Genomic DNA, 27,541 nt, shown 5'->3' with positions numbered 1-27,541 from the left:
CTTTTTATCATTCTCGTGGCCCTTCTCTGAGCCCTCTGCAATTTATCAGCATCCTTCTGGAACTGCGGGCACCAGGACAGAATCCCAGCTGCGGTCACAGCAGGGCGAAATTCAGAGGTAAAATAACCGCCTGGCTCGAGATCCCCCTGTTTATACATCCCAGGATCACATTAGCTCTTCTGGTCACAGAATCACCCTGGGAGCTCATGTCCAGCGCGTTATCTGCCACAATTATCTGTCACTGCTTCCCAGGATAAAGTCCCCGGTCCTGTCAGCGTGGCCAATGTTCTTTGTTCAAGGGTGCCCGAGCCCCTGTCATTTTTGCAGTGTGGACGCAGTTCAAGCCACAGACAGGAGTCAGAAGGTCTGTGTGGTGCAGTACAGACTGGCTAGCAGTTGTCAGCCCAGGTTTACACTGCAAGCACAGGCTTGGAAACACCATGTCCACAAGGCCGGGGCCTACAGACCAGATCTGGGTTTACAATGCAGTGTGGACGCTCAAGTTCGGGTCCCACAGACCAGAGCCAGTTTACAATGCAGTGGGGATGCTAAAGCATGGGCTTGGAAACACCATGTCCACAAGGCTGGGTCCCACAGACTAGATCTGGGTTTACAATGCAGTGTGGATGCTCAAGGCTGGGTCCCACAGACCAGATCTGGGTTTACAATGCAGTGTGGATGCTCAAGGCTGGATCCCACAGACCAGATCTGGGTTTACAATGCAGTGTGGCTGCTCAAGGCTGGGTCCCACAGACCAGATCTGGGTTTACAATGCGGTGTGGCTGCTCAAGGCTGGGTCCCACAGACCAGATCTGGGTTTACAATGCAGTGTGGATGCTCAAGGCTGGGTCCCACAGACCAGATCTGGGTTTACAATGCAGTGTGGATGCTCAAGGCTGGGTCCCACAGACCAGATCTGGGTTTACAATGCAGTGTGGATGCTCAAGGCTGGGTCCCACAGACCAGATCTGGGTTTACAATGCAGTGTGGATGCTCAAGGCTGCGTCCCATAGACCAGATCTGGGTTTACAATGCAGTGTGGATGCTCAAGACCGGATCCCACAGACCAGATCTGGGTTTACAATGCAGCATGGATGCTCAAGGCCGGGTCCGACAGACTAGATCCGGGTTTACAATGCAGTGTAGACATACCCCCAGAGGCTCTGTTGTGATTAAGGCGTCCCTCTGGCTACGCTTGTGTCCCAGTAGGCTTCCCTCGATTCCCCAGCTCTCTTCCTACTGTACACTGATCACGGACCCTGCTGGGAGGGCAGGGTTTGGACCAGCCCACCATCCCCCAGCTTTAGCTCTGTCAGAGCAGGCCTCGGTCTCTGTTCCTATGTCAGTGCCCATATCCCTCCCCGCCAGCCCAGTCCCCGTCACTCTGCCACCTGCCACTCCATGACCAGCTGTCTCGTCCCAGATGAGGCACCGGCCCAGAAATAGCCCCCAGCGCCCTGTCCCATACCCGGCCTCCGTTTGTGGCTTGCTTGGATCTCGGGCTTTCCTGATACCTGGGAGCAGCAGCCCCCACCCCAGGTGAGTGAGCAGCCTGTTTGGCTTTACATTTCCCAGCCCAACTGGGACCCCAGCCACTAGGACCCCGGGCTGTTTGATGACAGTGGGAAGAGACAGAGCCTATTTTACCAGCCCCTTGAGCATTGCGGGGGCACAGGGCAGTCCTTTGGATGCAGGCTGGGGCCTGGGCTGGAAGGGTGGCTATGATGCACCTTGTCTAGCCATCCCATGCACCTGCGTTGGTGTGCAAATGGGATTTGAAGGGGGCTCCAGCCTTGGGCTGTCGTAACTTGCCGGGGAAGAGGATGCCCATCTGGTACCGTCTAACCAATGACCGATCCCCTCCCATTGAAATTCAGCCCCGCTGCACTTCTCTTTCCCGTCTAGGGTGACCAGATGTCCTGATTTTATAGGGACAGTCCCGTTAGTTGGGGCTTTGTCTTATATAGGGACACCCCTATACCCCCCACTCCCGCCCCAATCTTTCACATTTGCTATCTGGTCACCCTATTCCCGTCCCATCCCCGCTCTGAGTCGGGAGCAGCAGAGAGCTCTTTGCTGAGCAATTGTCATTCACTGATGATTCTGGTCTCTCTAGCAACCCAGAAGCACTTTCCCCTGCGGGCCTATGGGGCAGAGTTTGCAGCCGGAGGCCTCCGGGGAGAGGAGTGGTAAGAGACACGGCATTAACAAACCTGACCATTCTGGGCCCTGATTCTGCATGGAGCCTTCTCTACATCAGCCAGTAACAATGGTTCACATCCTAGGGTCTCTCTTCAATTTAATGCATTTTTTTCTCCACACCCTCCCCCTTTCTTCCCTGAATCCGTCAGACTCACCCAGAACCCATCAACTCCACCCGGCACCCTCACCTACCACTTGCTATATTTGTATTAGAGAAACAGGTAGGTGACCCCACTGAGACCAGGGCCCCGTTGGGCCGGGCACTGCCCAGACAGTGAGAGACAGTCCCTGCCCCAGCTAAGATCAGGGCCCCATTGTGCCGGGCGCTGCCCAGACACACAGGGAGAGAGAGCAAGTCACTGCCCCAAGGAGTTTACAATCTAACTAGACAAGGGGAGGTCTGTTTTCCCCATTTCACAGCTGGGTTACTGAGGGCTAAGGAGATGAAGGTTCAGATGTGGAGCTGGGTGGGAAAATGTCAAGACAATGTGAGTTTGCAGGTCGATGTTAGAGCACGTAGAGTCACTGACCTTTAATCACAAGGTGATGCTCAACCATCACCATAGCAGAGCTGGGTCCCATCCATCTATCTGCCCCCTCTCCCGCAGCCATCCATCCCTCCCCCAGACCACAGCAGGTCTGGTGGCCCCAACAGCAGATACTCCCCAGCCTCCCAGCACATGGGTTCCTAGCTGAGGTCACTGGGGCTGGCGGGCCCACACTGACACCGTCTGCCTTTGCTTTGGAGGTGGAAGGAAGCCGGCTGAGACGGCTGGGGAGGGGTCTGAGCTGGAACGGGGCCTCTGTGTGATTGTGGACAGCTTCTACAGATATGCCGAGGGCCCACCTGGAGCGAAGGCGCTGGACCAGGTGGCTTTCCAGAACCTGCTCAGCAACGAGCTGAGCCATCAGCTCACGGTGAGACCCGGCTACTGGCTCCCCGAGGCAACCAGAGCCATAAGCCACGGACGGCTAGCAAAGGGGATCTGCTGATACCCCTCAGCCCTGCCCTCCAGCCTCCTGCTATCCCAGCCCTGAGCCTCCCCCGAGCTCTGCCAGTGTGCCTCAATCCCGATCTGCATCCCCCTGTTATCCCAGCCCTGGACTCTCCCCACCGTGTCCCCAAACTCTGTCGGTTCCCCTCAGTCCTGACCCAGAGACCCCTGCTAGCCCAGGACTTGGCTCCCCTCCCCACAGCTCTGCCATTGCCACTAAATCCTAATCCACTGACCCCTGCTATGCCAGCTCTGGCTCCCCACAGCCCTCACAGCTCTGCCAATGGGCCTTGAGCTTGTATCTCACCTCTCCTTCATACACACACGTGTATGGGGGGGAGCCCTGCCAGGTGGATCCTCTCCAGCAGGGGGTGGTATCGCTTCCATCCCGGCAGTAGAGCCCGTTGCTGATCCACGTGCCGGACGCTGCCCCGAGCGGTGACTCGCTGTTTCTTCGGTGTGTTTTAGAACACAGAGGTCGAGGCGGCCGTGATGCGCACCTTTGAGAAGTTAGATGCCAACAAAGATCAGAAGATCTCCTTCGACGAGTACTGGCAGCTCATCGCCTGGATTTGCCAAGTGATCCGGCGCCGCGATTATAACGAGTAGTGACCAGGGAGCTGTGGCTGGTGGGGAAACCGAGGCACGCACCTCATCGGGAAATGCCTCCAAATCCTTTGCCTTAAAGACTCAAAGCAAACCTGCACCTCCCCCGCGCTTGTAAACCCAGTGCCCTTAATCTATCTGCCTGCTGGGATCCCCCCACCCCCACCCCCGTTCTGCACGTCTCATGCTGCCCCCATCACCCTCTGCCAGGATCCCACCCTGAACACCCCTCGGCCTTTGCTCTCCATGCTGCCCATCTCCCCCACTGCTGGGATTCACCCTGTACACCCCGAATCCACCCTGGCCTGTGCTCCCCATGTCACCCACCTCCCCTGCTGCCAGGATCCCTCGCCATTAAACACCCCCTCCAGCCCTGGCACGGGACCTGCACCCCGCCCATCTCTCCATCAGCTGGGCTCCCACGCCAATCCCTGCCCCGTCGCTGGGATCTCTCCCCCACCCCCTACGGCCTGCTCTCCCAGCGCCACCCACCGCCCCGCTGTCACTCGGTAACACGGCTTGAATAAAGAGCCGGCTCTGAGCTCCGGCCACGCCTCTGTTCTTACTGCAGCCCAGATCCGACGGGTCGGTTCCGATGCGTGGACGCGCAGGACAGCGCACAGCCAGCAGAGGGCAGTGGGGCGCTCCCGGGCTGGGCACATCATTGTCACACTGCAGGGAGGACGTGGACAGGCCAAGTTCTGATGAAAAGTTCTGGGACCTTCTCAGCCGCCCTGGCCTCCTCCCCCCTGCCATCCTCTGGGTCCCAGCAGCAGGATCGGGGCTGCCCGCCCCAGGAGGGACCCAGGGGCTGGCCAGGCTGTTATATGGCGGGGCATGGGGCAGATCGGTGCAGCAAACAGAGTCAGAGCGGGAGGGGCCGCGTCTACACCAGAAGCACTTGCCTGGTGCGTCGTGCCAGCAAAGTGCTCCTAGGGTGCACGCAACTCCTGCTGGCAACGCCGTCGTCGTGGAGAGAGCCTGGAGCGCAGGGCCTGGGCTAAGACCCGAGGCCCTGCTGCGAACCAAACTTAGGCCCTGTGTCGAAGCAGGGGCCTACAAGTTCAGTATCCGGTACAGGAACTGGGCAGCAGTATCGCGAGTGCTGCTAAAACACAGGCGCCCCTCCGCCGTACGAGGTGCTGGGTGTTCCTCGGCACACGCTCCAGAGGCTAGGACAGGCCCAGCACAAAGCTAGGGCAGAAGCACAATCCTGACAGCTGGTACAGGCGCACACGACCCCAAGGAAAGAGGAGGCCAGGGTGATGGATGGGGCTGGCCACGGGTACAAGGCGCAGGGGAGTAACTAACCACGTCACGTGGGTTCTGCTGTGCCACTTGTTTGGATCTGGGGACCGAAGAGATCCAGAGGAGGGGGATCTTTGCCTGGCATAGGCGGCAGTGGAAAGTCCCGCCGCTGACCGAGCTGGTCCATTGCCACGGGCAGACACGCCTTAGAGCACCTGAGCACGGTACAGGCCACTCGTACCGTGCTCTGTCGGCAATAAACCTGGCCAGACACCTTCACCGCTGAACCGAGCGTGTGGCCGTTCAGGGCAGGCCGATGGAGGTCTGGCGCAGCAGACAGAGAGGGCAGACAGACACGCAGACAAAACTGACACCCCTGGAATGGCATTGCCCTGCTGCATGGTACACCAGCAATTGACGTAGATCCAGCTGTTTTCTTGCAGATGCTGCCTGCCAGAGAACCTACTGAATGGACAGTGACCAATTTATCAGGCATTGCGATCTCAGGATTTAATATTGGTACCCAGACACTGAACATGAGCGTTTTGAGGAACACGCGTCTGTTTGGAGGCAGTGTCATTGACCCCAGACTGGGACTGGGGCTAAGGGGGGATGTGTCCACACAATTTCTCGTCACTATGGCACTGCCCTCAGCAGTACAAATAGTTTCTTTCCCCCCTTGCCTTTATGTGGTTTGCAGCAGTGAGTTGGTTAATTTTTGCTTGCGTTTGGTGAAACAGTTCAGCGATGTCACGCGCACTGTAAGAGGGGTACGGCTTCTCCAGCAGCCAGCCCTTAATGCCGGGAATACCAGGCTTAGAGGGTTTCCCCCCTGCTGGTCACAATAGTGAATGTTCTGTTACGTACATGTATTTTTCCAAAAAGAAAAGGAGTACTTGTGGCACCTTAGAGACTAACCAATTAGTCTGTTTCCAATAGGCCTTCAGATCTGGATCATCTCGAAATGTAACCCATCATCCCATCTAGACTTTGGAGTCTGCTACTTGGAGAGATCCCAGACTGTGGAATAGTCTCTTACCCAGCCCCTTTGGCCTGGGCACAGTTCTGATAAGGGGCTAGTAGATCACGTCACAGAGATGTTTACAGCAATCATACAGTGCCTTTTACACTGTAGCCAAATGTATCCATATTTCAGCTAGAAACCACTTGCTGGGCCAGGTCTAACTGGTGTTTAAAGATGTATATTACTCAGCAAAGTGAGTTCCCGTGGCTGTGGTTTTAAATCTTTATCACTGAAATGAGGATAAATGTGGCTACAGTGTAAAAGCTACTGTTTGGTTAACTAACATTTTGCATAAGCAGGCATAGTATATATTGTTATACTTTTGACATCTTTGCTATAAATTTCTTATAATTATATTTGAAGGTGCAAACAAGTTTATAAAAACAAGGGCTGTCAATTAATCACAGTTAACTCATGCAATTAACTCAAAACTAATTAACTAGATTTAAAAAATGAATCATGATTAATCTCAGTTTTAATCACACTGTTAAACAATAATAGAATACCAATTTAAACGTCTTATAAATATTTTTGGATGTTTTCTACATTTTCAAATATATTGATTTCTATTACAACACAGAATACAAAGAGTAAAGTGCTCACTTTATATTAGTTTTGATTACAAATATTTGCACTGTAAAAAGAAACAAAAGAAATAGTATTTTTCAATTCACCTAATACAAGTACTGTAGTGCAATCTCTTTATCGTGAAAGTGTAACTTACAAATTCTACAAATGTAGAATTATTTGTTTTTTACATAACTGCACTCAAAAACTTTAGAGCCTACAAGTCCACTCAGTCCTACTTCTCGTTCAGCCAATCGCTAAGACAAACAAGTTTGTTTACATTTGTGGGAGATATTGCTGCCCCCTTCTTATTTACAATGTCACCTGAAAGTGAGAACAGGTATGCACATGGCACTGTTGTAGCCGGTGTTGCAAGGTATTTACGTGCCAGATATGCTCAACATTCATGTGCCCCTTCATGCTTCGAACACCATTCCAGAGGACATGCGTCCATGCTGATGACAGGTTCTGCTCGATAACGATCCAAAGCAGAGTGGACCGAGGCATGTTCACTTTCATCACCTGAGTCAGATGCCACCAGCAGAGGGTTGATTTTCTTTTTGGGGGATTTGGGTTCTGTAGTTCTCTAATTGGAGTGTTACTTTTTTAAGACTCTTGACAGCATGCTCCACACCTCCTCCTTCTCAGATTTTGGAAGGCACTTCAGGTCCTTGAACCTAGTGCTGTAGCTCGCTTTCATAGAATCATAGAATATCAGGGTTGGAAGGGACCTCAGGAGGTCATCTAGTCCAACCCCCTGCTCACCAATTCCCAATTTTTGCCCCACATCCCTAAATGGCCCCCTCAAGGATTGAACTCACAACCCTGGGTTTAGCAGGCCAATGCTCAAACCACTGAGCTATCCCTCACCCCTTTCCAAATCTTTCATTGGTACTTTCTTTGAGTTTGGTCAAATCTGCAATGAAAGTGTTCTTAAATTGAACAACATGTGCTGGGTCGTCATCTGAGACTGCTAGAACATGAAATATATACGTCAGAATGCGGATAAAACCATGGAGCAGGAGACATACACTTCTCCCCCAAGGAGTTGAGCCACAAATTAAGGCATTTTTTAAACAAGCATCCGCAGCGTGCCCTCTGGAATGGTGGCCGAAGCATGAAGGAGCACATGAATGGTATTCAATGATTGCTGAACAGTGCGATGAAAGCTGCGATTGATCACGATTCATTTTGTTAAGCGTTTGACAGCCCTAATAAAATAACCCCTGCCCCCCCCAAATTGACATTTTGCTCTTGTTACCTTTACATCAACACTGAGGTTTCCCCTTACATGGTTTCCTTTGAATAAAAAAGCTGTGATTAATAAAAAAGAGAATTCTTTTTGTTTGCAATTACATGACTTGTTGAGGCAAAAATATATACACATCTATTTATCACTCAGGCCTTTTTGCGCTTTGCAAACAAATGAATAGGTATGATAATAATTATATGCCAAACAGAGCGGTACCACGTCTGTTACAAAAAGTATAAAACTGACTTGTTGCAACACGTTTTTTTATTAATAGTCATATGACACAAACAACATACAACACAGGATAATATATACGACATGCAAAATGAACTTGCAATCGTTTTTAAAAATGCTATTACACGGAAATAAGACAAGGTCATGTTACAAATCTCAGTCCGTGTTTAGGATTAGAAGCAGGGTCTGCATTTCTGTTGCTTGGCAGCCCTATCTTCACAAAAGTTAGGAGTAATTCCAGCTGCTGCATTCCTGAAGGGTTAAAATAATTAATTCCCTGTGCTTATACACCTTGAATACGGCATGCAGATGTGGTCGCCCCATCTCAAAAAAGGAATCTTGGAACTGGAAAAGGTTCAGAAAAGGGCAACAAAAATTATTAGGGGTATAGAACAGCTTCCCTATGAGGAGAGATTAATAAGACTGGGACTTTTCAGCTTGGAAAAGAAGTGACTAAGGGGGAATATGATAGAGGTCTATAAAGTCATGCGTGGTCTAGAGAAAGTAAATAAGGAAGTGTTATTTACTCCTTCTCATAATACAAGAACAAGGGGCCACCAAATGAAATAGGTAGCAGGTTTAAAACAAACATAAGAAAGTATTTTTTCATGCAACGCACTGTCAACCTCTGGAACTCCTTGCCAGAGGGATTGTGAAGGCCAATACTATAACGGGGTTCAAAAGGGAGCTAGGTAGATTCATGGAGGATAGGTTCATCAATGGCTATGAACCAGGATGGGCAGGAATGGTGTCTGTAGCCTCTGTTTGCCAGAAGCTGGGATTGGATAACAAAGGATGGATCACTTGATGATAACCTGTCTGTTCATTCCCTTTGGGGCACCTGCCATTGGCCACTGTCAGAGGACAGGATACTGGGCTTGATGTACATTTGGTCTGACCCAGTATAGCTGTTCTTATGTACTTATTAAAAAGAAAGTTGTTAGCTTGTTTTCTTTGTTCGTTTGTTGTTTTGTTTTCAGTTGCTTCGTCTTTTTCAGCGAGGGAGGGTTCTGTAATAACTGTAACTTTTCACTTTTAAAAGGAGGAGAGGGCAGAAGTGAAGGGAGGCGGGGGGAACGGGCTGAGAAGCGACCTAGGAAGGGAGGGAGACCTGAGCCAAGGGCAATTAGTGAACTCTGTCACGTTGTCTTAAAGTACAGGCAGCAGCAGTGAGTTTAGCAAACGGAGAGAGGACATAAAGGAAAACTTAACCAGTATGGTAAAATCTTTGAGAATAAAGATTATATTATGAGCTGTGAGCAAGGAATGAGGCTCCGGGGGTGAAACACGTCGGGAACCCGCACCCCTGGTTTAGATCCTGGCTCTCAGCGGAGAGTGGGGGTTGTTGCCTGCTCTTGAAAAACTTGAGTTTGTTCCCCCAGTGTCTGTTGCTTTTGTCTGCCTGCCAACTGGATTGCAGGAGGGCCCTTGCCAGCTGCAGTTAACTGTTCCTGGGCACCTCCAGGTGTCAATGCGGCAATCCCAGGTGTTAACCCACTCACTCTCGGGTTTTCACTTGGAAGTTCTTTTTTATCACTCCCCTGCGATCAAATCACAGCTCCTGTCTCCTCAGGTGCTCTGTCACCTGGTCCATTTTTAACTTCATCTGATTTACCAACCCAGTGGCAGTATTGTTTGCTACTTCTCCCTCCTGGGCACTTACTGCTCCCGTTCGGTCTAGGTCTTGGTTCAGGTTTTACAGGAACCTGGCTCTTATCCTACGGGTGACCCCTGCCCGTGGCTTGTTAGGTGGCCGGTTTGGGTTATTCCCAATGTCCCCATTGCAGCACCCATTCCAATCATTCCATGTTCCAGCTTTTAATTCTGCTCTGGCCACCACGTTCCCTTTCTGTCCCCATTGTTCAGGCTCTACAAAAGAGCCCAAAGTGTGTCGCTGCCCAGCAAGACTCAGACCAGGGGGCGGCAGGTCTCTCTTTCGCAGTTTCTCTACAGCTGTTTCCACCCTTGTAGGCTGTTTTGGTGCTTGCCTTAAGGTATCATGTCTCTGCATTGCCTGCTTCCCAGCCTCTGCTCTTTCTCTTGTTTCTTTTAACTCTTTTTCTGTTCTTGTTACTAGCCCCCGGCATGTCGTCTTAACCATTTAACAGTCATGGCCATAGTTTGCATACTGTCCATTTCTAACTTACTACTTTTCAAGGCTACAGTCTCGGCCTGAGCCTTACAGGTTTGCCGAGCAGTCGTCAGGGTGCTCACACCCAATTCTCGTCTCTATAGCAAACCAGGAGCACTTTCCCCTGCGGGCCCATGGGGCAGAGTTTGCAGCCGGAGCCGTCCGGGGACAGGAGCGGTAAGAGACGCGTCGTTAACGAATCTCACCATTCTGGGCCCTGGGGAACTGGTTCGCTGAAGTTCTGCATGGAGCCTTCACCACACCAGCCAATAATAATGGCCCAAATCCTAGGGTCTCTCTTCAATTTAATGCAACATTTTCTCAACACCCGCCCCCTTTCCCCACAATTATCATCGTAGCAGAGCTGGGCCGCATCTGTCTCGCTAGCCCCACACACAGCGCCATCCACCCCACTCCCAGACTGCAGTAGGTCTGGTGTCCCCAGCAGCAGGTATTCCCCAGCCTTCCCAGGACATGGGCTCCTAGCTGAGGTCTCTGGGGCTGGTGGGCCCACAGTGACACCGTCTGCCTTTGCTTTGGAGGTGGGAGGAAGCCGGCCGAGATGGAGGGGGAGGGCTCTGAGCTGGAACGGGGCCTCCATGCCATCGTGGGCAGCTTCTACAGATACGCCGAGGGCTTCGAGGGAGCTAAGGAGCTGGACCAGGCGGCTTTCCAGACGTTGCTCAGCAATGAGCTGAGCCATCAGCTCACGGTGAGACCCGGCTACTGGCCCCCCAAGGCAACTGGAGACATCAACCACTGGCTCCTAGCAAAGGGGGGTCTGTCTGTGACCCTCAACCCTGCCCTCCAGTGCCCTTCTGTCCCAGCCCTAGGCTCCCCGCCAACTCCACTGGGGCCCCTCAATAGCAACCCACAGCCCCCTGCTCTCCCAGCCCTGGGCTCCCCCCACAACTCTGCTGGTGCCCCTCACTCCCCACTCAGAGACCCCAATTAGCTTAGCCCTGGCTCCCCACACACACAGCGCCCCGCTGGCACCCCTCAGTCCCGATCCACATCCCCCTGCTCTCCCAGGAGCTAGCTCTGCCAGTGCCACTAAATCCCGACCCACAGACCCCCCGCGATGCCAGCAGTGGGTCCCGACAGCCCTCACAGCTCTGCCAATGGGCCTCAAGCTTGACTTGTATCTCACTTCTCCTTCACACACCCTCACGTATGTCTGTGTGTGGGGAGCCCTGCTAGTCTGACCCCCTGCAGCAGGGGGCAGCAGCGTGCACACACTCACACAGACACACAAAGGGCAGCAAAGCCCCTTCCTGATCCAGGTGCCCGATGGTTCCCCAGCAGTGACTTGCTATCTCCCGGGTGCATTTTAGAGCTCCGAGGACCAGCAGGCAGCGCTGGACCTGTTTAAGAAGGTGGATGCCAACAACGATCAGAAGATCTCCTTCGACGAGTACTGGGATCTCATTGTAGAGATTTGCCGCGTGATCCGGCGCAGCACTTATAACGAGTAGCGACCGGGAAGCGGTGTCTGGTGGGGAAACTGAGGCACGCGCCTCATCGGGAAATGCCCCCAAACCCTTTGCCTGAAGCACTCAAAGCAAACCTGCACCTCCCCCACCACACCACGCCCCTGCTAAACCCAGCGACCTTAATCTGTCTGCCCACCCCCCATCCCCGTCCCCATCCTGCACGTCTCATGCTGCTGCAGCTGGCCCTGTCCCCCATGCCTAGATCCCATCCTGATCACCCCTTGGCCTTTGCTCCCCCTCACCCCCACTGCTGGGAGCCACCCTGTACACCCCGAATCCGCCCTGGCTTGTGCTCCCCATGTCACCCATCTCCCCTCCAGCCCTGGCATGGGAGCCCCACACTACCCAGCTCTCCATCAGCTGGGCTCCCCCGCCGATCCCGGCCCCATCACTGGGATCTCTCCCCCACCCCCTATGGCCTGTTCTCCCCGCGCCACCCACCGCCCCGCTGTCACTCGGTAACACAGCTTGAATAAAGAGCCCGCTCTGAGCTCCGGCCGCGCCTCTCCTCTTACTGCAGCCCGGACTGAATGGGTCGGTTCCGATGCGTGGACGCGCAGGACAGCGCACAGCCAGCAGAGGGCAGTGGGGCGCTCCCGGGCTGGGCACATCATTGTCACGCTGTGGACAGGCCAAGTTCTGATGAAAGGTTCTGGGACCTTCTCAGCCGCCCTGCCACCCTCCCAGCACCCGCCCTGCCATCCTCCCTGCCCTGCCGTCTCCACCCGCTCTGCTGTCTCCACCCGCTCTCTGACCTTCCCAACCTGTCTGCCACCCACACCTACTCTGTGACCTTCCCACGTGCTCCGTGACCTTCCCAACCTACTGAGATTGATGCAGTGCGAGTGTAGACCCTCTGTGACCTATGTCCGTCCTCCAGCAGCTGTCCCACAATGCCTGACAGGGACCACTCTGGTCACAACTGTGAACTCCACTGCCCAGGGGTCATGCAGACAGGAAACCCCCCCCCCGCCCCTGGCCCTTTAAAAATCCTGCATACTTTTTGAAATGTCTTTTCCTGATTGCCCACCGGTAATGGCCATATCACAAGTCTTTGCTTTGGGAGCTGGGGAAAGGAGAATCCATCACTCCTTTTGCACATGGATCAGTCCCTGTGGCCCATGGAAAGCAAGTTTTCTCAGAGCTGAAGGATAAGTGAGAATTAATAAGTGTGTATTAATGTTTCAATTTCAATTCAAATTTCCAAACAGTCACTAAATTGGCATGTAACTAGTTCACAAAACTACTCTCCTGCCTGAATACCCCCTCCCTCCCCGTGGAAAAATATCCCTCCCTCCCTGCTCAGAGCCCCCCCCCCCCTTTTTTTTGAGCTCCCAATGGAGGGACTTCTCTCCTCCATTCCTCACCCCCCCCATTAATCTACGCATACTCAGTTCTTTCCACCCCCCACCCAGTTCCATCCACCCACCCCTTGTCAGTTCTCTTTGTCTTTCCAGGTGTTAATGCTGTGCTCTACTGTCACAGCCCCTCACTGGAAAATTAAATAGGGGGTTCCTTGTCTTTCTCTGCTTCCCTCTCCTGTTGGGGTGGCCGACAAAGCTCCCTCTCATGGATTCAAACCGGACAGTTCTCCAGCCTGCAGGGGAGCTAGATTCCAGTGAATAAATCATGTGAACCAGCAGATTAGATCAGTGGCCAAAAAATCACCTGAGCATCATGACTAGAGAAGTCACTGATGTTCAGCCAGAATAGACGTTGATCATTCTGTGCTTGTGGCAAGGAGCGGAGAGATTCCCTTTCCTGCCATTCCACCTCTCTCTAGGGTACGTGACATCCTGCTCTGTGAAGAGCTTGGGGAAACAGCCTGGGATTCACCAAGGATTCGTAGTCCAAAAAGGAGACACCTCCTGCCTAGATCCCCCCCATATCCCCGCCAATACAGGAGTCACTGCACGCCCAGGCCCCTTGCTTCCCTGATTCCCCCAGTAGAACACCCTGGACCTCTTCCCTTTTCGATCCCCTTCCGTCCCTGAACCACCCCAGCCCAGTCGTTTACCTCAATGGATAGAATCCCCCAAACCTTCCAGTGGAGGAAGAACCTGCCTCCTGGACTCCCACTACAGGATCCTCCTCCATCGGGATCTCTCCCCACCCCCCCCCCCGCCCCCGGAAACCTTCAAGGGAAAAGCTTCCGCCTGCCTGTTACCGGCGGTCCCGTCAAACCCAAAGCTCTCGGTAACTCTGCTCTCTACAAGGCGGTATCAGGAGGAAGGTATTCGGGAGGAGGGATAGCTCAGTGGTTTGAGCATTGGCCTGCTAAACCCAGGGTTGTGAGTTCAATCCTTGAGGGAGCCATTTACGGATCTGGGGCAAAAATTGAGGATTGGTCCTGCTTTGAGCAGGGGGTTGGACTAGATGATCTCCTGAGGTCCCTTCCAACCCTGATATTCTATGAGGGTGCCCCTGGGGGGAGGGTGCCCACCTCTCAAGTCACCCCCCCCCCCGCTCTGCTGCCCTTGATTCACAGAACCAGGCTACCAACGCTTTGTTAATAACAGAGAGACCGGGGGGGGGGATCCCCGCAGCAGCCAACGTGACCCTTGGGCAAGCGGCCCCGTGTGCCCCAGCCAAGGCGATCAGTCCCTTCCCACAGCTCCGCGCCAGGGGCCGGGGCCGAGCCCACGCGGACCCCGCCGACACGTGCGCTGCGTCTGGTCTCCCCGGGGCGCTGGGCAGCCCGGTGTGCGGGGGGGGGGGTCGCTGAGGGGGTCCGCGCTGGGGCGGGCGAGGGGCGACGCTGGGGAGCGGGCCGGGCTCCTGCCAGCAGAACGTAGCGAGGGGCCCCCCTCGAGCCGGCCCCGCCCCAGCCACCTCCTGCCCGTCACCCCCCCGGCCCCGCCCCCGCCGGGCCCTGTCAGCCAATCCCAGGCCGCCACTAGCTACAACTGCCGGCCGTTGGCCCCGCTCCAACCGCGCCCTCGGTGGGTTTGTGGTTAAGCTTCTGTCGCCATTTTGGCCGCCGCCCGAGCAGCAGGACGGTGAGTGTCTGTTACCCCCCCCCCCCCCCGGCCGGGGCAAAGGGTGCGCGGGTCCGAGGGGAGAGACCCAGCCCCAGAGACCCCGGGGGGGGGTGGCGGGGGGATAGTGGGGGGCAGGGGGAGACCCAGCCCCATAGATACCCGGGGGGATAGTGGGGGGCAGGGGGAGACCCAGCCCCATAGACACCCGGGGGGGTGGCGGGGGGGATAGTGGGGGCCAGGGGGAGACCCAGCCCCATAGACACCCGGGGGGGATAGTGGGGGCCAGGGGGAGACCCAGCCCCATAGACACCCGGGGGGGATAGTGGGGGCCAGGGGGAGACCCAGCCCCATAGACACCCGGGGGGGATAGTGGGGGCCAGGGGGAGACCCAGCCCCATAGACACCCGGGGGGGATAGTGGGGGCCAGGGGGAGACCCAGCCCCATAGACACCCGGGGGGGATAGTGGGGGCCAGGGGGAGACCCAGCCCCATAGACACCCGGGGGGGATAGTGGGGGCCAGGGGGAGACCCAGCCCCATAGACACCCGGGGGGATAGTGGGGGCCAGGGGGATAGTGGGGAGCATGGGATTGGATCGGGGAAGGAGATCCCCACCCCCAGAGGCAGGGGATGTTTGGGGGGGAGGAGGGAGATCCAGTCCCATAGACCCGCAAGGGACAGGGAGATGTTGGGGTCAGGAGCAGAGAAGGGGGGGCTGGCAGTGACCCAGCCTGGGGTGCAGGGGAAATGGGGTGGGTTGCAAGGAACTGAGAAGAGAAGGGACACATGGTGGTGGGGGTGCCACGTTGGTGACAGGGAAACTGACTCACTCCAAGTACATGGGGGTGGGGTGGAGGCAGATCCTGCAGGTCTCAGGATAATTTCTGGGGTTCCCCACTCGGCTGGGGACTGAGCTACCAGCATCTTCCCCAGGGTCCCCCAAACCCTGATGTAAGAGGCACTCTTTGCTGTTTGGTTTCTGAACCTTTCAGGAGGAATGAGGTCACATTTTCAATCCTCTGCATCCACTAGGGCTAGAAACTCAATTTAATTTTTTTAAATGAAAGCTGAAGTTCTCATATAGCCATTGGATGTCAGCACCAAGAGTGGGCTCTTGGAAACCTCAAATACCATGAGACCCATGATAAAATCACATGGTGGCAATATGGAGGCTGAGACTTTCCGAGCAGTCATTTAGTGATTTAGATGCGTAATTATCTGAATTGAAGAAATGCCTAGATTAGCAGTTCTCAAATGAATTTTTGCTCTGTCTGCCCACACAGTCATAGCAAATTCAAAGTGGCCACAGTTTGAACAGTTAAAATATTACACTGACAGTTCAGTCACATGGTTATTTGGAAGTGTCATGCAAATACAATCATTTCAGTGTAAAGCATAAATTTCAGTGCTTCCTGTTAAATTTGATTCCAACAAAACTAAGGACTTTTCTTCCCACACACTAACTTACCCTCTTTATCGTGTAAGTCACTGCTGTGCTTTGCAAAAGGTAGTGCTGACAAGCCGGAGTTCCTTGGGTCACTCTTATTGAGTCTGGTGTAAGCTGGTCACTTTCCGTGCCTCTTTTTTAGCAAAAAAGTTTTGTCTATCCATTGTAGTGCACGCAAAATGTGAAGCAACTCTTGTGGTGCGGGCTGCCCTTGCTAGTGGGTTCCTCCCAACTGGAACCTTTGGGGAGACTGCTAGTGCCCATACACCAGGGTGCTCTGTGTGTTATGCTGCTGTTCTGGCTGGCCCTGGCCCTGCAGCAGTAACAGCCTGTATCCTCTCCCTGTTGGACCCATGCAGTCACTGCCGTGCCAGCCAGCCCTGGAGCTGCTTTTGGGGCTCAGCAGTGACCTATAGCCTCTCCCTGCTAGCATCTTCCTGCTTCTGCTTCCTCTTCTCATGCTGTATGATGAAGCAACAGCAGAGCAGAATCCTCCACTGGGTAACAGGCACCTGCTTCTGGCTGGCTGCTCCCCCTGAAAGCTGATTAGCTTAGAGCCATGGGCTCCCTTGATGAGTGACACTGCCCTCCTCCAATGGAGGTGAGCAGGGAAACAGGGGGGTCAGGCTAATCAGGGCCCTGCTGCTAGTGCCCCTTATGAATCAAGATAAGGCGGACATGGAGAGAGGGCTCATTCTGTCCCACATCCAGAAGCACCAGCAACCTTGCTACGCTCAGTGAAACATCCCTAGGCTCCCTGGGGCAGAGACTGTGGGAAGGAGCTCTGGGATCCCAAATGTTGTGGTGGCTGCTTGTGAAGTCTCTGGTAGCAGCACTTGAGAATCACTGGCCTAGATGTTCCAGCTGAGATGAGGGCCCTCTTGTGCACTTTTCGAGGTTCCTTCCCCACTTTGAACTCTAAGGTACAAATGTGGGGACCTGCATGAAAACCTCCTAAACTTACTTTACCAGCTTAGGTTAAAACTTCCCCAAGGTACAAACTATTTTACCCCTTGCCCTTGGTTTTCCACTGCCACCACCAAACATTTCTCTGGGTTCCTGAGAAAACGTTGTTTGGAAACGTCTTTCCCCCCAAAAATCCTCCCAACCCTTGCACCCCACTTCCTGGGAAAGGTTTGGTAAAAATCCTCACCAATTTGCATAGGTGACCACAGACCCAAGCCCTTGGATCTTAGAACAATGAAAAAAGCATTCAGTTCTTGAAAAGAAACATTTTAATAGAAGAAACAGTAAAAAGAAAAGGATCACCTCTGTAAGATCAGGATGGTAAATACCTTACAGGGTAATCAGATTCAAAACATAGAGAATCCCTCTAGGCAAAACCTTAGGTTACAAAAAAGAGACACAGACAGGAATATTCATTCTATTCAGCACAACTTCTTTTCTCAGCCATTTAAAGAAATCATAATCTAACGCATATCTAGCTAGATTACTTACTAAATTCTAAGACTCCATTCCTGTTCTGTCCCCAAAAAGCATCACACAGACCCTTTGAAGTTCTCCTCCTCCCAGCTTTTGAAAGTATCTTGTCTCCTCATTGGTCAGGTGCCAGCGAGGTTTATCCTAGCTTCTTAACCCTTTACAGGTGAAAGGAGTTTTCCTCTGGCCAGGAGGGATTTTAAAGGTGTTTACCCTTCCCTTTATATTTATGACAGCACTTCCTTTAATTTTAGTGGAAGATGTGACTGGGGTGGGGGGAGGGCATTAAAACCATGGATTTGGGATTTTTTGGAGGAGGGGGGAGGACTTCTGGAGCTATACCTCTTTCTGTCTTATTAGTGGCCAAGGTATCCCTACTCAATCCCTTTTTTCACTACATTTAAGTTTCTGGAGGGGGAATCACTCAAATTATATTTTCTGTGAGATGACATGGGGAAGATAAGCCTGAAGGAGCAGTGTTTATATTTTCCTTTTCCCCTGGGGAAAGATAGAGGAGAGCAAACTAAAATAATTTGACTTCTGCTCAAGTAGTTGCTTGATTGTCAGTGTGGCAGAGTTGCTGTTTCACTTCAGGTGATTTAAATGACATATGGGTCTCCACAGTGAGAGTGAGGACTTGGGCTCTGTTCTGGTTCCTGGGATGGGCATGAGGTCTAGCGGTTGGAGCACATACTTTATGCCCAGCTCAGGTTTGGGGCGTTCTACAATGGCTAAAGTAGAGGATGAGTGAGGATCTCAAATTCTAGTCCAAGGTTTGTGCTGGACATGGCCCACCTTGATTACCATGCACATTGTAGGGAGAGTGGTCACTTTGGATGAGCTATTACCAGCAGGAGAGTGAGTTTGTGTGTGTGGGGGGGTGGAGGGTGAGAGAACCTGGATTTGTGCTGGAAATGGCCCAACTTGATGATCACTTTCGATAAGCTATTACCAGCAGGACAGTGGGGTGGGAGGAGGTATTGTTTTATGATCTCTGTGTGTATATAAAGTCTGCTGCAGTTTCCACGGTATGCATCCGATGAAGTGAGCTGTAGCTCACGAAAGCTCATGCTCAAATAAATTGGTTAGTCTCTAAGGTGCCACAAGTCCTCCTTTTCTTTTTGCGAATACAGACTAACACGGCTGTTACTCTGAAACCACTCCAATGTCTGTTACTGCATTAATTATGTGAAGATGGCAGGGGGTTGGTTACTGCTTCTACCTTAAATTTCACCCTCTGGGAAATGGATGAAAGCATGCTCACGTTATCCAGACATCTCAACATGGTTCTGTTTAAGTGAAAGTAGAGATAATCTATTAGTGTTGTAAAGCCATTGGCACTCCTCAGATGAAGTTATATAAAAAGCTAATTCTGGCCTTGATTAACAAGAAGGGAATGTAATGCTGACACCTAGTGGAGTTTTACAGCATTGCAGCAGAGTGATGAGGGCCGAGGCAGTACAGACCAGATGTCACTCCTGCCATCAAGAAAAGCTAACTGGAGAGGAAATAAGCAGGAAGAGCAAGCCTTCGATGTAGTTAATGGGCTGTACTGGCCAGCTGTAGGCCCTGAGAATGGAGCTAGGGTTGCACATACCTTACGGAGCTCCAGCTGTTCTTCAGGCAAGCCCAGTTGGCTCAGTATTGCCCATGAGCTCATCCTACAGACTAATCCAGAGGAGTTAATAAGAAAAGAGTAAAAATGGGACCAAGGGCTACAGAATGGGGCAGCAGCAACAGGGACCAGAGTTAAAATATTGTAAACTGAAGAATTATGTATTTCAGAGTAGCAGCCGTGTTAGTCTGTATTCGCAAAAAGAAAAGGAGGACTTGTGGCACCTTAGAGACTAACCAATTTATTTGAGCATAAGCTTTTGTGAGCTACAGCTCACTTCATCGGAGGCATAAAGTGGAAAATACAGTGAGGATGTTTTTATACACACAGACCATGAAAAAATGGTTGTTTAAATTGGTTAGTCTCTAGGGTGCCACAAGTACTCCTTTTCTTTTTGTGAATATTTTATTTGGTTGCTTCAGTGTATAAAGGGAAACATCTTAAATTCCTTCTTCTTTTCATGAAGATTGAGTATAGGATATACTGGCTCTTCATCCATCTCTTCCTGGACAACAACTTTTTACAGCCAAGTAATGACTGTTAAAACAATCGGAATGAGTAACAGAGCCCACCAAACTGGATCTGAAATCAAGCCAAACAGAACAGGAGTCAGATTAAACCATTTAGAGAACAGGTTTATATACACACAGCCACCTCTGCCTTCATTTGGTTGGAAGGCTGCAAAATACCAGTATTCATGTGGGTTAACATGGCTCCATAACTAATCTTCTTGTGCAATATTACGGGGACAGGGAGGATTTCCTGCTGGATTTTCAGTTAGCTAGTAATCGGCCTTGACTCTGGAGTCAGCACTTAAATTTAGCTGATGTCACTGCACTTCAGATAAGACCTTTGAATCCAAGGTAGTTGCTTGAGGAGTATTGACCGGGGAATGTTGTGTGGGAGTTTTACTGGGACTGTCTGCATTGGTAGTGGGATATCAGGGTGTGACTTCACTTGAGGGATGATACCTGAGCATATAATCTGAGCCCAGGATGGGGCTGGGGCCAGGTGACACCTTCTGCCTGGGGAAACTGGACAAAGGCTGGAATAGCCAGGGTGTGTGGCTGGCTGAGACTGCTGGAGGGGTTTTTTCAGTTTTGGACCTGGCTGGGGAAACGGAGGGAGGCCCAGGACTGGGGTCTAGGCTCCCTGCTCCCAAGATGACTGACAGGGTCCTGTTGTCTGTACCTACAACGCTCTGTTTAGGATTGTGTTCCTGTCATCTAATAAACCTTCTGTTTTACTGGCTGGCTGAGAGTCACAGTGAATCGCAGGAAGTGGGGGATGCAGGGCCCTGACTCCCCCACACTCTGAGACAAGTTCCACAGGTTGCTTTTTTTAAAAAAAAAAAAATGTACTGTAAAATGAGCAGTTTGACATTACAGTAGATCAGTATCCACCCGAGTAATTATTTGCTGGTAGGTGGGCCATGAGGGACTTGCTGACAGGAGCTGTGCAAAAATGAGCAGTGAGCATGCCTGAAGGGATTTTAAAAAAATCCTTCATGTGTTTGCAAGATTGCCTGTGACTCCAAAAGGACTTCAAATTTGAATCACTAACCCTGCCCGGCACACCAAATTTTAAGAAGATCCAGGTATGCATGTGGATTTTAGAGCACTAAGAGGAATCTTCCTTTAAACAGCAAAGTCTTCTCACTCTTAACTGTACCAGAGCTGGCGTTCCATTATAATACTGTATTAGATTAATCATCACCGACTGCTTTGTTCTATCCAGATCCCCAGCACAGGATGATGCTGAAAGGGAGACATATTAGGAAGGATAGAGGTAGGATGGGGAGAAGGGGCTGATCTCAATATGACACATTCAGCTGAATGAGAACACCCCAGGGAGGAGAATACAGCCTGAAACAACAGCTCGGAGACTAACTGCCCCCTGGGTGTTCCAATCTCCCTCTCCCCAGTGTTGGAGACCTGTGATAGGCATCAAGCACGCCCATCCTCAGCGCCTCTCCCCAGTGTCAGTGGTGTGTTCTTGCTGCATGCTCCCAGCATGCCTGTTGATACTCAGCACATTATCCAGGGGGAAGGACTGCTCCAGATCCTGGCTTACGTGAGGGAGCCAGGGATAACTGTCAGGCCCCACAGCTGGAACCTCCAGATCTCAGCACACATACAACAGAAGGGGGAAACACTCAATTCCCAATCCTCCAACCTCCCCTCCCACACACACACTCCTCCAGATCCTTAGGTGCATGCACAGCAGGGAAGACTGTTGGGCTGACAGGCACACCTGCTACCAGGTTCCCCTTCCCAATGTCAGTCCATTTCCACTAGCCCTAACCTGAGCTCCCCAACCCCTCTCTTTCCCTACCTTCCCCTGGCTGCAGTCCCAAAACTCTGTCACCAGTGTGCCCTGACTGGCCACTATACCAGTGGTAATGAAGGCTATGACTACATGAGCACATTTTTGTCAGTCAGGGGTGTGAAAAACACCACCCCAACGGACATAAATTTCACTGACCGAAGTACCAGTGTGTGCAGTGCTAGAGCTGAGCTTTAGGAAAAGAATGAGTGCTTACGTGCGGCAGGAGCTTGGTTCCCAGCTATAACCGATGGAGGTGCCGCTTCAGCTGGAAGATAGAGGAGATCAGGGTGAGGATTTAAAGCACCTTGCAGGAAAGGGAAATGCTGCAGACTCTCCCACTTGCCACAAGGCTTCTTCCAGGAGTGTCCATACAAGTGGGCAGCTATTCTCAATACAGTGCAGCCCCTCAACTGATCACTGCTTTTAGCCATCCCCCCTTCAGGAGGCCTTGGAAATGCACGACATTCTGCCCCATCCCAGGGGTGGGAGTGTGGTGCAGCTGGAGATTTGTCATTTGCTAGCACATGCTAGCTGGTCCATTACTTCATCAAAGCAAACCTTCATACCCACTGCTAAGCCGTGGCGTTCATGGCTCTTCATCTGCAAAGTGCCTCACAATCACTAATGTGACACATGAAGTTAGGGCTCTAGGGCAGTGGTCCCCAAACTTTGATTGTGCCCCTCCCCCATTCTTCCCCACTCACCCCTCCACCCAGGGCAGGGGGGGAGAGAGAGAGCTTGGATCAGGTAAGGGGGGTGCAATCAAAAATCTGGGGACCACTGCCCTAGAGTCAATTGGGGTTATCAGGGGATCAATGTGGAACTTACCCTGCACTGTCAGATTTATAAGAACCACACATCCTGTAGACAGGGACCAGGTAACACTGTAAAGTCCTTGTAAAACTCTGCTTGCGTTCTTCACTATGAAATACCCCTGGGATACAGTGAACTGATCTGTGAACTTGCTATTGAAAAGATGAGACTTTCCATTGTTGATAAAAAGAACCAATTCCCAGCTGGAATTGGCAGAATTCCATTTCTCCACCTTCATCTGCGCTGATGTGTTGAGTGGAACAGCCACCTCCTGTCCTTCAGTTGCTAATTTGGAGATATTGAAACAGTCTTTGAAATCTAAAGAACACCAGAATAGATTTAGTTTGGCTCAGGGAGGCCTGGTCATGTCAGACACGAAGAAACTGATAAGAAGGGGTGGCAGCAAGTAGTGTTCAGGGTACCTGGACCGCACACCGTATTTGTGACATAGCTATTTGTTCTGCCTTCCTGTCCCTCACACTCTACCACCCTCTGAGGAAGCTCTCAGATGGATCCCGTGTCAGCTCCTCTTGTTGTGAGCATATGAGGCTGTTGAAAAGACTAGCAGAGACATAGGTTGTGGTGATGACTCATAGCCTTATATCCAACCAGAACAGTCACTTGTACTGGTCATTGTTTGGACGAGATTGCAGCATGGATAAGAGAGCTGACTGCCTGTGACTTAACCTGGATGAGACTGAGGTGGTGATGGTTGAGGGAAGCCTCTGGAAGTGTCGGGGTCAGTGTGCCATTTGATGCTTAAGTATGCAATCTGAGGAGGGGGGTATCTTGTCAGACACCCAGCTGCTTGCTGAAGATCAGGTGGCAGGAAGAGTAAAGTTGGCTCTATTAGTGATGTACAGCCACGATTTTACAACTGTTTCTTTATCCTCTATGCCATGGTCACCTTGCAGCTAGACCATCCCAACATGCTCTGCTGGGGGCCATAAAACCATTTGGAAATTTAAGATGGTGTAGAATTTAGCAGCTAAGCCCACTTGGCAAGCTTCTTTGTTTGTTTTTTTGGGGGGGGGGAATGGGGGATACCTTAAAACTCAGGCTCTACAGTCTGCACTAGCTGCCTATCAGCTTCCAGGTTGATTAAGGTGTTGGTTTTGACCTATAAAGACCTAAATGGCCTGGGACCTGCCTAAGAAACTCTCTCTCTTTGCTGTATTGCTATCATGTAGTCTGGGGGCACCTACGCTGGAGTCCCTTGAGCGTAAATCAGGGGACTGTCCGCAGTGTTTTGTTAGCTGCAAGCCTTGAGAATTCTCTTTTCGCCCCCCACATCCTGGTCTCTGACAGCCCAACTCTGTTCCTTTTTAGGGCATGCTCTAGGGCGCACCCTGTTCTCCCTGCCTGTGGGGAGTGGGTCAGGCTGACTCGTAGTGGGGATTCCGCTGAGTGGGGTAAATGAACAGTTTTGTTGGTATTCTGATCAGGTAGACTCTAGTCTAGAGTTTCTGTTGAAGTATTTTTTTTTAAACAGTTTGTGAAGGGCTGCCCAGAGCTTCAGATGGTCTTTGGTTGTAGATTGTAAAAGAGCATTTATTGCTATTTGTACTAAGGGATCTAAAGCTGAGCCTGGGAATCACACAATAAGTTTCAGGCCTTACACACAGCATCCCACTGCTAATCTTTGTAGTTTCAATCTCATTTTCCTATTTATAAATATTTTTCTTGTCATTGAGACCCCTAAGGTTGTCTGCAGGATAAAGGTGCACTACTGTAATATAAATCAGCTTTTAAACCTGCGTTTTCTTCCCCCCGCCCCATTATCAGCAGAGCCATCCTCACCTCAGGGCTGCTCCCCACACCCAAACTCCATACTGCCACCACATGTCTCCTACAAATCAGCTCCGCTCAACCTCTCACTAGGGATAGCACAAGCCTCACTCTCACTCCCTGACCTCACTTCTCACTACTGACCTAAGGAACCCCATGCCCACACTTGCTACAGACTCTACACCCCTTTGCCCCACTCACTGTGGACCCCAGCACCCTACAGGTCCCTCCCTTCCCCCCCCATGGCTGTAGTGCCCTCCCCATAACACTGCCCCAGCCCCCCCTTGCTCCCATCCTTGCAGCCCCAGTCCCCCCACTCTGGCTACAATCACCTCAGCACAAGCCTGCACCCTATGGTCACCACTGCAAGCTCCCCTGCAATGGCTGTAGAAGGTGGGGGATCCCTCTTAGCAACCCCTCACCCACAGCACCTCCCTGAGCAACAGCCCCCTCAGACTCTCAATGCCATGCCCCCCCCAAATTTTTTTCCCCTTGCAATGGCCATGGTGTCATCCAGCTCACCCCCCATATTAGCCTTTAGTGTCCCCATTCACAGTCCCTCCTCAAGGGCTGTGGTGCTGCCATCCAGCCCACTTCCAGTCACTATAGTCGTGGGGCAACCTCACAGCGACCACTGGATCCCAGACCTTGCCTCCAGGAAACTGGCTTTGGCACCCCAGGGCCCCACTTGCTATGGAGCCCCCCCTCCCCAAAGCCCACCAGACAAGTCTGAGACCCACCAGGCCCCCACTCCTACAGCCTCAGCATCCCACTTGGTCAGACCTGGGGCTCCCAGTCCCGCCCCAACGCCCCCCCCACTGTTCTCCTTCCCCTCCCCCAGTTCCTCCCTCGCCGCACACCCCCGGGGTTACACCTCGAGCACCGCGCCGCGCCCCCCCCGCAAAGGCCAGGCCCGGCCTTCTGTCCGCAGCCACCCCCCACTCCGGTCCGGCCTCCCCCGTGTCGGAACCGGACAGTTGCCCCAGGTCCGGGGCGGGGGGGGGGGGGAGGCAGCCGCGAGAGGCCCCCCCATCCCTGGGGGTAGCAACAAGCCCCCCCGCCCCTTACCAGCCTCGGCCTGGGTCTCCGGGGGGGCCGCCGCCAGCAAGCACAGGGCGAGAGCGAACCCCGCGGCCTGGGGCCCCATGTTTTGCGTCTGAAGAGCGTGGGCCGGGCACGCTTCCGGGTTCGCCGCGCTCCCTGGACTACATCTCCCAGGGAGCTTCGCCGCCGGCTCCACCAGGCAGCCCCCCGAGTGGGAGAGGCCGCCCGAGCCGGGCGCGGCGGCTGGTCACCAGTGAACTACAACTCCCGTTAGGCCCTGCGGCAAAATGGCGATGGGGCGGGCCAATCAATCGCAAGCTGTTGCTTTGCGACAGCCCCCTCCTCCCCCCCCGCTGTCCCTGTGCCCGCATGGCCACCCAGCATCCGCCCTGCAACAGCCCTGAGCCCAGTACCACGGAGCCCCGGTCCATAGAGCCCCCAGCACAGGCCCCCACCCGGCATCCGCCCCCAGCCACCCCTTGCAACAGCCCTGTTCCCCACTTCCCAACAGAAACCCAGGCACCCCCTTGCTGTGACCAGCCCTGGACCACCACCCTCCTTGCAGAGTATCTCTCCCCCCCCCCAGCAACAGGCTCATCCAAACCCCTCTCACTGTGGAGCCCCCCTCCTGATAATCCCTGCAGCGGGGAACATTTATATCAATAACAATTAAAAAAAGCTTAAAAAGGAGCATTGGTGTTGAGCACCTTTAACCTCAGCCTGACCCTGCTGCGCTACTGAATCCAAATAAATCAGTGAAGAGCCTCTAACCCCCCCCCCCCCCTGCTGATAGCTCAGCAGCCCCCAGCTCTGTGTTTGCTTGTATAGAACTAGGCTTATTGTGATTCTCTAACTCAGGGAGACTCAGAGCTCAGTGGTTCCGGAGCCCAATTAGCCACCAGCATCACCCAAAAGAGCCACAGGCAGGGGAATATTTAGTTTTTAAATTATTCTCACAGCAAATAAGTTAATTGGTTAATAACATAGTACAAGCATCCTGATTGGTTAATAACAGATTGGTTAATTAAATCACACAGTGTTTTAATATCATGTGCTGCAAAAAGTCACAGGAGACACATTAAAGAGGCACTTGCAGCTCGCACCTCAGTCTAAGTTATCACTGCTTTCATTTATAATATTCTATTTCTAAATGTTTGGGTTGGTGTTTTTTTTTTTTTTCTCCTATAGCATGAGCTCCTTTGTTGTCTTGTGACCTGAAGGATTTCTGGTTTCTTGGCTTGTCAGCACAACTTCTCCTTGGTGGAGCATTTTGCCTCTCACTCCTGCACGTCAGTGCTTTCTTCACGTCCCCACCGACGAGCACAGCTTGCGTCCCAAAAATTCATGCAGGTTACCATACTGTCTTCTTTGAAATTCCACCCTGCTGGAATTTTTACGAAACACAGATGTGTGCATTTGTCCACTTAGACACACATGCCATTGATATCAGTGGGAATAGTCACATAGCTTAAGGTAAGCACTTGTTCAATTTTTTTTTTTTCTGGATAAAGGCTTTAGTTTACAAGGCAGCATTAGAATAATTGATTCACTGTTGCTTCTACCAAAGAATCCCTATCTCCCCCAATGTCAATATATTCCTATAATATTTTTACCAGTTTGGACTTCCAGTGATAAGTAATCTTGTTTATCTTTTACAAAGAAACTCCTCCTCCTTATCACTTCTTTAGCGAATTTCCCCATCCTGCAAACACTGAAGCACGTTTCTCCTCAATTCTTTTCCTTGATTGTGTGTATGATATTAGTACCGAAGAGCCCCAAGTCATGGCCACTGTGCTTGGTGCTGTACAAACGGGGACCAAAAAGATTTTTTTCTACTGCAATGTTGATTTCTAATTGGATAGTTTATTTTCTTAACGTTTCCTCAGTGTTAAGTGTTTTTGTTCAGACATTTTATAAAAGGTGTCCTTCATTCTGATAAGTGTCCTTTTCTCTAACAAAGCCAATAAAGATTTTTTTAATAAAGTTACTCGTTTGCATTAGTGTCAAAGCAAATTCTATTCCTCTACCATAGTAAAAAAAAAAGGCCCATAATTCCAATCCAGATCAATTCTGTTCACAGTAGCACACTTCCACAGTATGGAACACAGGCTACAGACATCCTCAGTGACTAATATTCATGAGTTCCTTTACTTCAGTGTCAGTTGCATTTTTCAATCCCCAGGTTTGATTGAAATCAGCACAAAGCAACGAGATTACACCAAAAGCCTGACTCCTGCAGCCTGAAGCTATGACTCTGATGCTAAAGCACAATTAATTTTAAGGGATTAACCCTGACACTGCTACTCTCGTGGCTACCAAGGCTCCTTTCCCATT

At 51.9% G+C, this 27,541-nt stretch overlaps 1 protein-coding gene and 1 long non-coding RNA gene across 2 annotated transcripts; both read left to right on the top strand.

The window, feature by feature from the left end:
- The first annotated feature begins 10,005 nt into the window (after positions 1 to 10,005).
- Positions 10,006 to 12,242, top strand: LOC140897926 (protein S100-A16-like). The gene is made up of 3 exons (XM_073311225.1): positions 10,006 to 10,436; positions 10,802 to 10,971; positions 11,594 to 12,242. The coding sequence occupies exons 1-3, from the start codon at positions 10,394 to 10,396 to the stop codon at positions 11,732 to 11,734; spliced, it is 354 nt and encodes a 117-aa protein (XP_073167326.1). The 5' UTR covers positions 10,006 to 10,393; the 3' UTR covers positions 11,735 to 12,242.
- Positions 12,243 to 14,687: 2,445 nt separating this feature from the next.
- LOC140897935 (uncharacterized) lies at positions 14,688 to 27,190 on the top strand. Its single transcript, XR_012154882.1, has 2 exons — positions 14,688 to 14,751; positions 26,396 to 27,190. It is a non-coding gene; the product is annotated as an uncharacterized lncRNA (long non-coding RNA).
- Positions 27,191 to 27,541: the final 351 nt, after the last annotated feature.

This window comes from Lepidochelys kempii, chromosome 14, assembly GCF_965140265.1.
Source record: "Lepidochelys kempii isolate rLepKem1 chromosome 14, rLepKem1.hap2, whole genome shotgun sequence".
NCBI lineage: Eukaryota > Metazoa > Chordata > Testudines > Cheloniidae > Lepidochelys > Lepidochelys kempii.
The sequence above is the reverse complement of the archived record's forward strand: the minus strand, read 5'-3'. Positions and strand labels throughout refer to the sequence as shown.

What these genes read in the sequence shown, in the direction of transcription:
- LOC140897926 (XM_073311225.1), top strand. Translation starts at nt 10,394, where the DNA reads ATGGGGCAGAGTTTGCAGCCGGAGCCGTCCGGGGACAGGAGCG. An exon ending in GCCGTCCGGGGACAGGAGCG is followed by an intron (nt 10,437 to 10,801) that starts GTAAGAGACGCG and finishes TTTGCTTTGGAG; the next exon opens with GTGGGAGGAAGCCGGCCGAG. An exon ending in AGCTGAGCCATCAGCTCACG is followed by an intron (nt 10,972 to 11,593) that starts GTGAGACCCGGC and finishes GGTGCATTTTAG; the next exon opens with AGCTCCGAGGACCAGCAGGC.